Consider the following 12272-nt stretch of genomic DNA (forward strand, 5'->3'; position numbering starts at 1 on the left):
TTAACCCATCTGAATTATCTTGCTTCAAAAAGTGTTGCCTATGATGCACCATTTCACCCTGTTGAAGATCAAGAGTTTTAGTAGTATATAAATTTCTAGTGAAAACAGTCCTGGATATTCCTAAGGAGAGCTCAGATTCCTATCATTCCTTGCTGTAATGCCACTTCATCCTCTATGTGGGAAAAAAAAATGGTTTAGCACTGGATAAAAGAAGCATTTACCTTTGAGGTAGTAATTTCTCTGGATTTTGCTCGGAGCTTATTGACCTGAGACTCAGCAATATCAGCTCTTTCCTCAGCCTCTTCCAGCTCATGTTGTGTTTTTCTGAATTTGGAGAGGTGAACGTTGGCCTGTTCATCCTGTAGCCAGACAAGAATTACACAAACACACGTGCACACAAAACCATATTAGCCTGAAAAGGCAATGTATGAATTTCAATTTTGAGAACCTGAAGTTGGTATTTTTAAGTGCCAAAAAAATCTAAAATGACTTACAGCCTCCTCTGCTTGTCTCTTGTAGGATTTCACTTTCAACTGAAGTTTATCCACTAAATCTTGTAGTCTGATCACGTTCTTCCTGTCCTCCTCACCCTAGAAATGTGATACAATCTTAGGATATTCAAAAGAAAGAATTGCTGTGAACCAACTACTTCCTTTTCCTCTTACCTGGAAAGTCAATTCTTTGACTCGCCGCTCATATTTGCGGATACCTTTGATGGCTTCCGTAGCTCGCTTCTGCTCTCCCTCAAGTTCAGACTCTAGCTCTCGGATCTAGAGTTGAAATGATACAATTTGAATATCTAATAGCAGAGTCTCTGAAGATAGCTGATATCTACCACAGGTCTGAACCCCAGTGTTTACCCTGGCCTCCATCTTCTGAATCTGTTTCTTTCCCCCTTTCAGAGCGAGTTGTTCTGCCTCATCCAGACGAAGCTGGAGATCCTTCACTGTCTGATCCAGGTTCTTCTTCATTCTTTCCAGGTGGGCACTTGTGTCTTGCTCTTTCTTCAGCTCCTCTGCCATCATGGCCGCCTTGAATCATAAGCAATAGATTCAGATCAACAAGTAGTCAAAGTCAGTGCATGTAAAATAAAGAAGAGGAGGTCATCTTGGGAATTAGGAATGAGCATTCCATAACCATCTTGGTAAATTATTCCTCTTCTCACTGAATTTAGGAGGTTTAACCTTGGCTTTGAATGTTTAGATTTCTGGCTGATATATAGCTGTATTATGGTTTTTGGTCTTTATTTGATTGTGTAATTGTTAATATTAACTTGATTTTGTCTATTCATCTTTTCTGATTTTACCCAAGTTGGCGATTTATAAGTCCATTGGAGTGGCCTATAAACAAACAACCAAACAAAGTGAGCAACACAATTTGGACTTCCCACTAGATCTCTGTACAAGATTACTTACATTAATAATGAATGCCTAAACTATCTGCAAAAGTCTCTTTTTTTTTTTCCCAGAATAAGCTTTGAAAAGCAGGATTATCTGATTTGAGAAGTTTGTATTGCATATGATAAAAATGTGGTAGGTGGGAAGTACATAATCTAGGACTTACATCTGTGATGGCCTTCTTTGCCTTTTCCTCTGCATTTCTGGCCTCTTTGATGGCATCTTCCACTTCACCTTGAAGCTGAGAAATATCAACTTCCAGCTTCTTCTTTGTGTTAATGAGACTAGTGTTCTAAAGAAGAGAGAGTGAAAATGTATCTGAATATTTTTGCAAAAACTCCTAATAATTATTAGAGCTATTCCCTCCAAATTTAAAATTGGTATTCTTGATGTGAGAAGTTGCAATAAACAAAATAATAGCTATATCCATCATGCTATGCTTTTGTTGGCCAATGTTGGACACTCCATGATAGAGAAGATTTTGCAAGATAATTCTTATACTGCTATCATGACTGCTGGAGAAGTCTCCTGCGAGTCCCTTGGACTGCAAGGCAATCAAACCGGTCATTCCTAGAGGAGAACAACCCTGGCTCCTCTTTAGAAGGCCAGATCCTGAAGATGACACTCAAATACTTTGGTCACTTAATGAGAAGGAAGGACTCACTGGAGAAGAGCCTAATGCTGGGAATGATTGTGGGCAAAAGAAGAATGGGACGGCAGAGAATGAGGTGGCTGGGTGGAGTCACGAAGCAGTCAGAGATTAAATGGTCTCCAGGGGATGGTAGAGGACAGGAAGGCCTGGAGGAAAGTTGTCAATGGGGCCGTGATGGGTCAGACATGACTTCGCAACTAACAACAAAATCATGACGTCATCCATACCTGTGTATGCAAAAGCTGCACCCGTTCAGTAGCATCCATAAGCTCTTGTTCAGCAATCTTCCTTCCTCTCTCTGTCTGTTCCAGAGCTGCCCGGAGTTCCTCAATCTCAGCCTGCATCAGATTAGCTCGGCGTTCAACCATGGCCAATTGCTCTTTTAGATCTTCTTGGCCTCGGAGGGCATCGTCCAAATGTAGCTGTGTGTCCTAATTTCAAACAAGAATATTATTTAACAGAAGTGATCTTTGGGCCAATCATTTTTATTATTCATATAAAACATTAATTGATGGAAAGTACTTTGAGCTGTCCTTGAACATTCCTCAGATGTTTCTGTGTCTCAGATGCAAGGCGATTTGCATGGCTCAGCTGGATTTCCATTTCATTTAGATCCCCTTCCATCTTCTTCTTAATCCTTATGGCCTCATTCCTACTCCGGATTTCTGAATCCAAGGCGTTTTGCATGGTTTCCACTGTTCTTTGGTGATTCCGCTTCATCTGATCAATTTCTTCCTCTTTCTCTGCAATCTTCCTATCAATCTCAGATTTAACCTGGGTTAACTCAAGCTGAATGCGAAGAATTTTGGCCTCTTCATGTTCAAGAGCTGCCTATTGGAAAATCATATGGATACTGGGTTTGAGAAACTTAAATCGATTATGACTCTTTTTAGAATGAGTTAGCATCCAAATTGAAGTTTTTGTAAATGAATGGGTACACAACACAGAATTACTTAACTGCTATAAATTAGCATTTTCAGTGCCTACTCAAACAGGCACTTATAAACGCATAATTAACAACCTTTTTAAAAAATCCATTTTTAACTTCTTACCTCTGCTTCCTCCAAAGCCATCTGCATCTCAGATTTCTCTACCTCTATCTGTTTCTTGGCTTTCTCAAGTTCATGGATAAACTTGCCATTTTGAGCAATTTGTTCTGTGAGATCAGCAATTTCTTCTACAAAATATTAAAGCGTATAAATAGTTGATTAAAAGAATAAAAGAAGAGCAATCTGCCTGTGACCATAGAAGAAACATTAAAATGCCAACAAAGCACCAAGGTGTGGTACTTACGCTGCAAATTCTTGTTTTCTCTCTTCATTGTCTCCAATTGATCTAATGTTTCTTCGTAGGCATTTTTCATTTTGAAAAGTTCAGTACTCAAGGAGCGAGCTTCCTTTAAGGAACTTTCCAGTTCTGACTGGCTCTCCTCGTATTTGGTCTTCCATTCTGCCAAAATCTTAATATCCAATATGTTTGAATCAGTTACTATAGTACTGATTTTGTCCACTTTTTTTCCTTCACTAAATCAATCCAGCATTTCAGTAACTTTTCTATCAACACATCACTTTCTCAATCCCACTGATTTTACAGTGGCAAGTAACACATTTCAACCCTAAACAAGTCAAGATATGACTTGTGTGTCCCATAGAATGGTCTGAACATACCAGCTATCGGTATCTCGGTTAAGCTAAGAAGGTTCAGGTGAAACTAACACAAATCACTGACGATTAAATAATAACCCTGACTTGTTATGTACAGGTTAGTACACAGAAAGAAGATCTTATAATGATACTAAGTTTACGCTCCTGTGTAATTTAAATTCTAAATTCAGGTTTACAAAACCCACATTCTATATTTTCATGGCATGCCTCCATTCCTCAAATTGAGTCATCCCTCTGGTGGCAATAGACTTTTAAAAACTGTAATACTTCAAACTATACCTTGTCAAAATTTCTCTGTTTTTTGTCTAGAGCAGCTGCCTGCGCATTTGCTCTTTCGACATCCACCATTAGGTCTTCCACCTCACAAAGCAGTCTCTGCTTTGTTTTCTCCAAGGAAGCACATTTGGAGTTCACAGCTTCAACTTGCTCTTCAGCCTCTTGAAGTCGCTGAGCAAGTTTTTTCCTTAAAGAAGTCAGATTGAAATAATGATGTTCCATCCGGTATTTAGGTTCTCTATGAAATCAGCTTTGTCCAGTAGAGTTTTGCTTAACGCATAACTGTATGCTTGGAGAATTTTGTTTAGTAAACCTCTCTAATAGCAAAGTTAAATACAGAGGCTGGAGTCACATATTACACTAAGCTAACTGTTTGTATAGTATCATTTGTATTGTATCATTTGTATCGTATTTTAGTTGGAAATAAGCTACAGTTTGTAAACTATCTTTATAGTTCAATATAAGTCTGGTGTCAACCAGGCATTGCAGCTTATTTATTTTTTTAATGAGCAAAAGAAACCCTAGCCTAACATAAAACTGACTATAATCCAATGCATTCATTTTAGTATAATCTGTTTCTAAGACATTCATATAGTTCTCAGAAAAAAATCACTCTTTCAAATACTGTATATTAAGAAACAACAACAACAAAAATACAGACTGTGGACCACACACCAGCAGCATTTTCTTTTCTTTTTTAGAGTTGCTGAAAGGTTCTCTTACACTGGCATTTATATGGAAGATTATAAATGTCCTTGAATATAATAAGAACTACCCATTTTTGTTGGAATGTTGACACAAATGGATAATTTGAGTGCATAAACGTTGGAAAGCTAGTATGTAAAGATTATACTAGTTTGTCATTTTTTCTCACTCCTCACTTACTTCGCCTCTTCTAGCTCTTCTGTGCGTTGAATAGCATCTGTTTCATACTTGGTTCTCCACTGAGCAACTTCTCCGTTGGCTTTGGACAGGGCACGCTGGAGCTCACTCTTGGCTTCCTGTTCTTCTTCATATTGTTCTCGGAGCAAGTCACAGTCATGCCGAGAAGATTGTAAAGCATGTGCCAATGCATTCTTTGCCTAAGAATTATCAGTACACCATGAAATTTTTGAACTCAGATTATAACATGTACAGTATTCACTGTAGGCATGCCACAAACTTCATACACAAACATTAATGCTTATATTTTATATACTTTGTGCAAAGAACCTAGTTTCAAATTGTCATGAGAATGAAGAGAATATCCACACTACTCAAGGTTTCTCCATGAATGTCCAAAAATGTATTTTAAGACTTTGGAATTTCTTGCAATCATGTAGTTTACAAGAAACTTAGCTTCCTTTCTTGAAAATGTGGGTTCCCTGTTGTGGAAGATCTCTATAAGCAATGCAAAGTATTATCATGATGAGCTTGAGTTAATATTTTAATTCAGCAATTTATGTATAATTGGGCAGATTAAATCAAAAAGGTTCTTGGTATTCTCAAGTACTGAATTCATAGTTGACAGGTTAACAGTGAGTTCAGAATGCATGGCCAGTAAATCCTATGCATGCCTAATAAAAAATAATATCCTCTGATTTCTATGAGACTTTAGGAAGATGAGCATGTGAGGAGCTGAGTCTCAGAACTATAAACATTTCAAGTGTTTGATTCAATTATGATACATGACAAGATTTCTGCTCACTAAGGGGTCACATCAATTCAGTTAAATAATCTCTTATCAATAACTCATCATGACAAAATTGAACATTGAAAGATAGAGTGCTTGTTGCCAAACATGACTCAAGTGTTGAAAATGACGGTGCCATTATGTTTAATAACCTATTAAAAATATTGCCCAGCATTTTCTACTTATGAATGAATACCTTGGTCTCTTCCTCTAGCTGCCTCTTCAGCTCTTCTATTTGCTGAGTAAATGCTTGCTTGCTTCTGGAAAGCTGTGATATTATGCTCTCCTTCTCCTCAAGTTGACGTGACAATTCGCCTTTGAACCAAGATTTTAAAATAATTTTATTCTTTAAGCAAGAACAATACGTATTTAATATAACTATTGATCCTGGAAGCAATACCAATTAAAATCTCCTTTGTGTCAAGTCCAACTTCTTTTCTTTATGGAGACATCAATGAGTCTCCATGAAGAGTTTGTAAAAAATTGTTTACCACTGGCTTCTTCCAGGACATTGAAAAGCCTACAGCCCCAGATTTTCCTAGTGCTTCATTTCACTTAGGACAAAAACATATTTTTGATGCACCTGGTGCAGCTGCATGGATTAGTGTCTCTACAGTTTCAGACCTTGGGGTAAAAATAAACTGTAGATAAACTGAGGTTGAGGTCTGTCACTGAATATGTAGATTTAATGCCCACCACTTACTATCAATTGATGAGGGGAAAATGGTTTGGAATAGCCTTTATTTGCATTTTGGCCCATTTTCAATGTTCTCCTTACCTGATTCAGCCTGTAGACGAGCTTTTTGTGTGGTTAGATCATTGACTAATCTCTGGTTTTCCTCAGATTTGGCCTTTAATTCACTAAGTTGGTCCTCTAATGTGCGGCACATTTTCTCTAGATTTGCCTGTAATACACAGAATTAAGAAGATTTCTTATACATATATGTCTTTATGTTTACATAGCTGTGTATAACCAAGAATCTACATTCTGGGATTACTCATTGATTTTATTTTCAAATACCTTAGACTTGGAAACAGACTCTAGATTACTGGCCAGGTCATCAATTTCCATTTTAAACTCACTCTTCTCCTTCTCCAACTTTTGCTTGACGCGTTGAAGATTATCAATTTGTTCCCCAAGCTCAGCTGTGCTATCCGCATGCTTTTTGCGAAGAGCTGCAACAGTGGCTTCATGCTGCAAGGCAGATTCCTCCAGATCCCGCCTCATTTTCTGGAATTCCGCTTCCCGTTTTTTATTGAGTTCAATCTGGACAGAGGTGGCCCCTCCGGCTTCTTCAAGCCTCTCACTGATTTCCTCCAGTTCACGTGACAGATCAGCCCTCTGCTTCTCTGCCTTTGCTCGGGTTGCTCTTTCAGATTCAATCTCTTCTTCCAGCTCTTCAATACGAGCCTGTAGAGAAGAAGGATCTGCTAGTTAAGAGTAGCAACGGTGGAGGTAATTCAGTGCAGAATCATCAATGAAGAAAACTACCGTATTTAAAGTAGTTGCCTCTGAAACAAACAAATCTCATTAACTTCAGTGTTAAGGTGTTCACTCGGTAAAATTTCAATTTTAAAATAAGGAGGACAATTACTATTACAGGATGTCACCCAGTCAGTCAGATGTATAGACTAGATTTGGCATTTTTATCACCTACTGAATCCTTCCGAAGGACTGGGATAGATAGATGTGGTTTGGTAATATGAAACGTATCGTCTGAGGATGTTTAAAATATTCCAAGTAAAATTGTCTTTTGCAGTTGACTGGTGATGATTCTTATTATTATTATGGTTTCACAGTCATCCAGATATTTAGACTTGATTTGGCACTTTTATCCATGTAGCAATTCCTCCCCAAGGACATTATATCATATCATTATCATATCATAAGTTTATTTGTCAAGCATATATAAGATAACAGGTAAAAGTATAAACATAATTTGAATACATGAAAAGAGTAAGTAAAAAGGAATATTAGGACAGGGACGGTAGGCACATTGGTGCACTTATGCACGCCCCTTACAGACCTCTTAGGAATGGGGTGAGGTCCCTATTATCATAATTATCATTATTATTATCCCCACCTATAAAGAAAGATTAAACAGACTAAACCAAATAGTCTATGTATTGTGGTTACTAAATCACAATAACCTGGAACAAAAATTTAAATATGATGGAAACAATTCATGCCTGTAGTTCCTTGATTTTCTTTTGCAGCTGAATACTCATAGTTTGCTCATCCTCAGTTTTGCTTTGTAGTTGACTGTATTCAAAATCTTTTCTGTAAACATACCAAAGAAAGAAGTTAATTAAAATAATCTTATAATCATAGTTTAATGTTTAGCTATAGTATATACATGACATACTTTTTCAGTTTTTCTTCTAATTGCAGTTTATCATTTTCTAGATCCATAATAGATTCTTGAGATAGTTTCAAGTCCCCTTCTAATTTTCTCTTGGCTCTTTCAAGATCCATGCGGATTTTCTTTTCTTGTTCCAGAGAGCCTTCCAGCTGCAACAGAAGTTTAATATTAGTCTTGGACTCATATATGGGCAATTTATATGTTTTCCTTGTGATATGTTCTCCGATATGTACTCCAGTGGTGGGTTGCCCCTGGTTCACACCAGTTCTATAGAACTGGTAGTAAAACCAGTGGAGGCTCCGCCCACCAACCCTGACATCATCAAAATGCTTCTGCGCATGCGCAGAAGAGAGCATGAGCGGCCCCGCTGCGAACCGGTAGTAAAGGTAAGTAGAACCCACCCCTGATGTACTGCCCTAAAAGGAATGGACATTTTCAGCAGACATATGGATGTTTTCATTATTGTATTCTCTCACCTAATCTCACCCCAATGTATATTCACTGTATAGTAGGTTGTAAATAAAAAGCACTCTTCTCTGTTCTCAGCTAGTTAATGGAAATATGAGGGAGTTTCCTTATTGTTGTGCAGATGACTAGATTTCATAGTAATTCAGAGCTTTTAAGGTTTTAATATTCTATTCCATTCTGAACATGAGTTTATTCCCCCAATTAAAATAAGAATGCATGACACCACAAGCTCAATGTTTGATTACAATGACTCCATGTTCGATTATATTGGGATAGCCCACAGTGAAAAATCAAGAGCCATTTCTCACATCATCAACTTGTTGTTCCAGTTTTGCTTTGGCTTTCGTGAGGGTGTTGACTTTGTCTTCCTCAGCCTGTAGATCATCAAGAGCTTGCTGATGAGCTTCTTGGAGGGCTTTCTTCTCTTTGGTTAATTTCACAATGGTTTCATCCAAAACTGCCATTTCTTCTGTTAGATTCTTCACCTATAGAAAACAACAAAGCCTAGCTGATGACTTGAAAACCTGGTAATGATCTCATATGCAATAAATAATTAATTTAGAATCATGAGTTTTTCAATGAATTGAATTCCTTACATTCATCAACAATATACAGACATTAACTACCTTTTCAAGCAATGTCTATTTATTTACTGGCATCATATACTGCTTCCATCAGTGTTAGTTCTGTTGATTTACATTTTTATAAATAAGGTTAAAATGCAGTATTAATAACAGCACAATATAATACAAAACACGGGGGAGCCGAGGAATATAAAAATAATAATCCCATTTCATAAACTCCAAAATTACAAGAAGGAACAATTCACCAAAATTCTGGAACTAAGATTCGCTGAATTCTGGAACTAAGATTTGCTTTTGATGATCATTCTAAAGCAGTGTAAGAGCTATCTGAATCTCATGAATCTCTCATTGTTTCAAAGCAGTTGAAAAGATCTACCTCTGAAGGTGGAAATTGGTAAGGAAATGAGATGAGTTCCTTCTACATAATCTTATTGGACAGGCAAAAAAAAAAAATTGGGAGAGGAGGAGGCCTGGGATATCCAGGTCTTGAATCACATAGGGCCTTAACTTGACAATGGTATTTTGAATTGCATCTAGAAGCGAATTGGTAGGCACTGCATCTTTCCAAGCATTTATGTCACATTGGCAAATTATAAAATGCTTATTAGTACTCAAACTGCTGGGTTTTTTTGGACTGGTTTGAGCTTCTGAATGGTCTTCAATGGCAGCCCCATGTAGAGGTGATTAAGGCATGAAGGATGGAAAGAAGACCCTTCTATATAGATATCACCAGCATACTTTTTAACATATATCCCTGTGTCATCTTATGAACTCTTCAAAAGGTTTCATGTAAATGAAGATAATCTTATGGTGCTCCATTCTTGAGGAGTTTTGGGCTCTATCTCTCTCAATGCTATATGGTGCTTCCCTCTCCCAATGCTCAGAGTTAATGCTGAGGCACTGAACATCACAAAGATCACACTCCTTACTCCAGTTTAACTTAATGCCATTCATAAGCATTGCAGTCTCAATACTATAGCTAAAATCTGTTTCAAAAAGGTCAAATTCTTCCAAATTTCTATGCACTTTCAACCCATCTTTTTCTCTACAATATTCCCCCAAACAAGAGATTGGAGATTGTTGGTAATTGCTCAATATTGTTAGGTGGATTGATGCAGGAATTTTATCTTTGTCTCCTTCAAGGAAGATCATACCCTGTCTTGACACCAGGAAGTATTTGCCACTACACTGACCCAATCGCCTGGAGGTTTTCACCAACAACTATGAAATTCATATTAAATTATATTACCTTGTTTTCAGTGGCATGCTTTTCTTTTTCAACCTTGGCCAATGTTAGCTCAAGATCATCAATATCCTTCTTCAATTCAGAGCATTCATCCTCTAGTTTCCTTTTCTTGGCAGTCAGTTCTGCATTCAGCTCCTCTTCATCTTCCGCTCTTTCAGTCAGTTCTTTGATCTTAGCCTCCAACTGGATTTTAGTCTTGATCAATTGGTCACACCTTTCTTCAGCATCTGCCAAACTTTCACTTTCCTTATTAAAGAAAAGATAACATTATTAATTATTGCTCAGAATGTTTTCACTTTCTTAAATAGCCCTTCCTTTAATCAATAATTATCAACTTTAACTTACTCAGATTTAATGTATGGCTCAGCTTAAGTAATATTAATTAAAATTATTTTTAGTTTTCAAATAACAAACACATCCTTAGGCTTTTGGAATCATTAGGCAGGATAGAAAGAGAGCATTAAAAAGGGGAAGGGGCTCAACTTTGAAGGAAAGAAGCCAAATCCCATAAATACATAAAAGCCCAGCAGTGCATCAGACTTAGCCTTTTGCCATTTCTGAAGTAAATCCCACAGATTTAATATCTAATATTAGATATAATATTTAATAGATTCAAGAAACCAAGTTCTCATCTTCACATTACACTGGGCCAGTTCTTCACCACCACAACCACATAAATTTTTCTCCATATTTTCAAGATTCAATGCTGAGTTTTTTGTCACTAACAAATGCACAAGGACATTGGTTCAAACTGGATAAAATATGCTGTAGTTACTAACAAAAATAAATAGGAAATTTGGAAAAAATGAAAGCAGAGGGAAGCAAATGGAGACACTTGGATAATAATTCCACTGTGGCTTCTGCAGTGATATATTATCAAATTCTTTTTGTTCTTTGATTTACAAAGAAATTTTTTTGGGATCATGGGAAATGAAAATACTTCACTATCTTTATTTGGGTTGTTTCATTGCCCTAGGTCAGTGGTAGGCAAACTTGGCTCTTTCACACCCTGTGGACTTTAACTCCCAGAATTCCTAAGACAGCTTGGCTGTCTTAGGAATTCTGGGAGTTGAAGTCCACAGGATGTGAAAGAGCCAAGTTTGCCTACCACTGCCCTAGGTGAATACAAGATAAAATTAATATAGGAATCCTACATAGCTACTGCATTGCAATGTTGCAGAGAGAACAAATTCTCCCAAGCAGGTGATGGAATGGCTTTCTCTTTCTGTAGCAAGAACGATGTTGTTTCTGGTGCTCAAAAGCATCAGCTATAGAGAAAGGTAGGCCATTCAGAAGGAAAGCAAGGATCAGTCACCCAGAGGAGACATGGAGTAAGTTTGCTGTAATTGAAATATTAATTTAAGAAGAGCTAATTATAAACTGTATCTCAGAATACCCCGTCAGAATTAAATTGATGAAGATGCTCAATTTGAGATTAATTTTTTTTTAAAAAAAAAAAACAGAAGCTGCTATTGATTTACAATTCAGTGAAAAACTAGTGGGCATATATCTCCATGGAATTTAATTCAGCTTTCCTGCATCCTTTGCTCCTGAAAACTTCTTTTAACTAAAAGAATTAAAGTCCGAAACGGCTTGGGTTCAGAATATAGCCAGGGAGATAATGAGGTGTGTGTCTGTGTGTGTGTGTGTGTGAGAGAGAGAGAGAGAGAGAGAGAGAGACAGAGAGAGAGAGACAGAGAGAGACAGAGAGAGAGAGAGAGACAGAGAGAGACAGAGACAGAGAGATCTTCCTCTACCCACAGTTAGAAAGAAAAGCTGACTTCTGTATCCTATCCAAGATGGATATAGAACTGGGGTGAAATCTACTTACCTTCCCAACTGATTCGGAAGTGCACATACCTTGCATGCACTTGGACCCTCTACGCATGCATAAACCCTTCTGCACATGCGCAGAGGGTAAAAAACAGGTTATTTCCTGATTAAAACCAG

General features: G+C 37.4%; 1 protein-coding gene and 1 long non-coding RNA gene across 3 annotated transcripts in view; one reads left to right on the plus strand and one right to left on the minus strand.

Annotated features, from left to right (window-relative positions):
* The window catches only part of LOC117660441 (uncharacterized), a 67038-nt gene that overhangs the window by 23860 nt on the left and 30906 nt on the right, over window positions 1–12272 (plus strand). The window lies entirely within an intron of this gene.
* The window catches only part of LOC117660440 (myosin-3), a 33786-nt gene that overhangs the window by 3715 nt on the left and 17799 nt on the right, over window positions 1–12272 (minus strand). Inside the window, exons 23-40 of the mRNA XM_034408500.3 lie at window positions 10326–10568; window positions 8801–8977; window positions 8028–8173; window positions 7852–7942; window positions 6683–7072; window positions 6440–6566; window positions 5858–5976; window positions 4875–5071; window positions 3993–4176; window positions 3343–3508; window positions 3102–3226; window positions 2572–2880; window positions 2277–2480; window positions 1564–1689; window positions 861–1031; window positions 666–770; window positions 495–590; window positions 222–359 (exon numbers count right to left, since the gene is read on the minus strand). Of these exons, the coding sequence (XP_034264391.1) occupies window positions 222–359; window positions 495–590; window positions 666–770; window positions 861–1031; window positions 1564–1689; window positions 2277–2480; window positions 2572–2880; window positions 3102–3226; window positions 3343–3508; window positions 3993–4176; window positions 4875–5071; window positions 5858–5976; window positions 6440–6566; window positions 6683–7072; window positions 7852–7942; window positions 8028–8173; window positions 8801–8977; window positions 10326–10568 (3114 nt within the window). The remainder of the gene's footprint in view (window positions 1–221; window positions 360–494; window positions 591–665; window positions 771–860; window positions 1032–1563; window positions 1690–2276; window positions 2481–2571; window positions 2881–3101; window positions 3227–3342; window positions 3509–3992; window positions 4177–4874; window positions 5072–5857; window positions 5977–6439; window positions 6567–6682; window positions 7073–7851; window positions 7943–8027; window positions 8174–8800; window positions 8978–10325; window positions 10569–12272) is intronic.

The sequence above is a fragment of the Pantherophis guttatus genome, chromosome 2 (genome assembly GCF_059756535.1).
Source record: "Pantherophis guttatus breed Tessera chromosome 2, ASM5975653v1, whole genome shotgun sequence".
Taxonomy (NCBI): Eukaryota; Metazoa; Chordata; class Lepidosauria; order Squamata; family Colubridae; genus Pantherophis; species Pantherophis guttatus.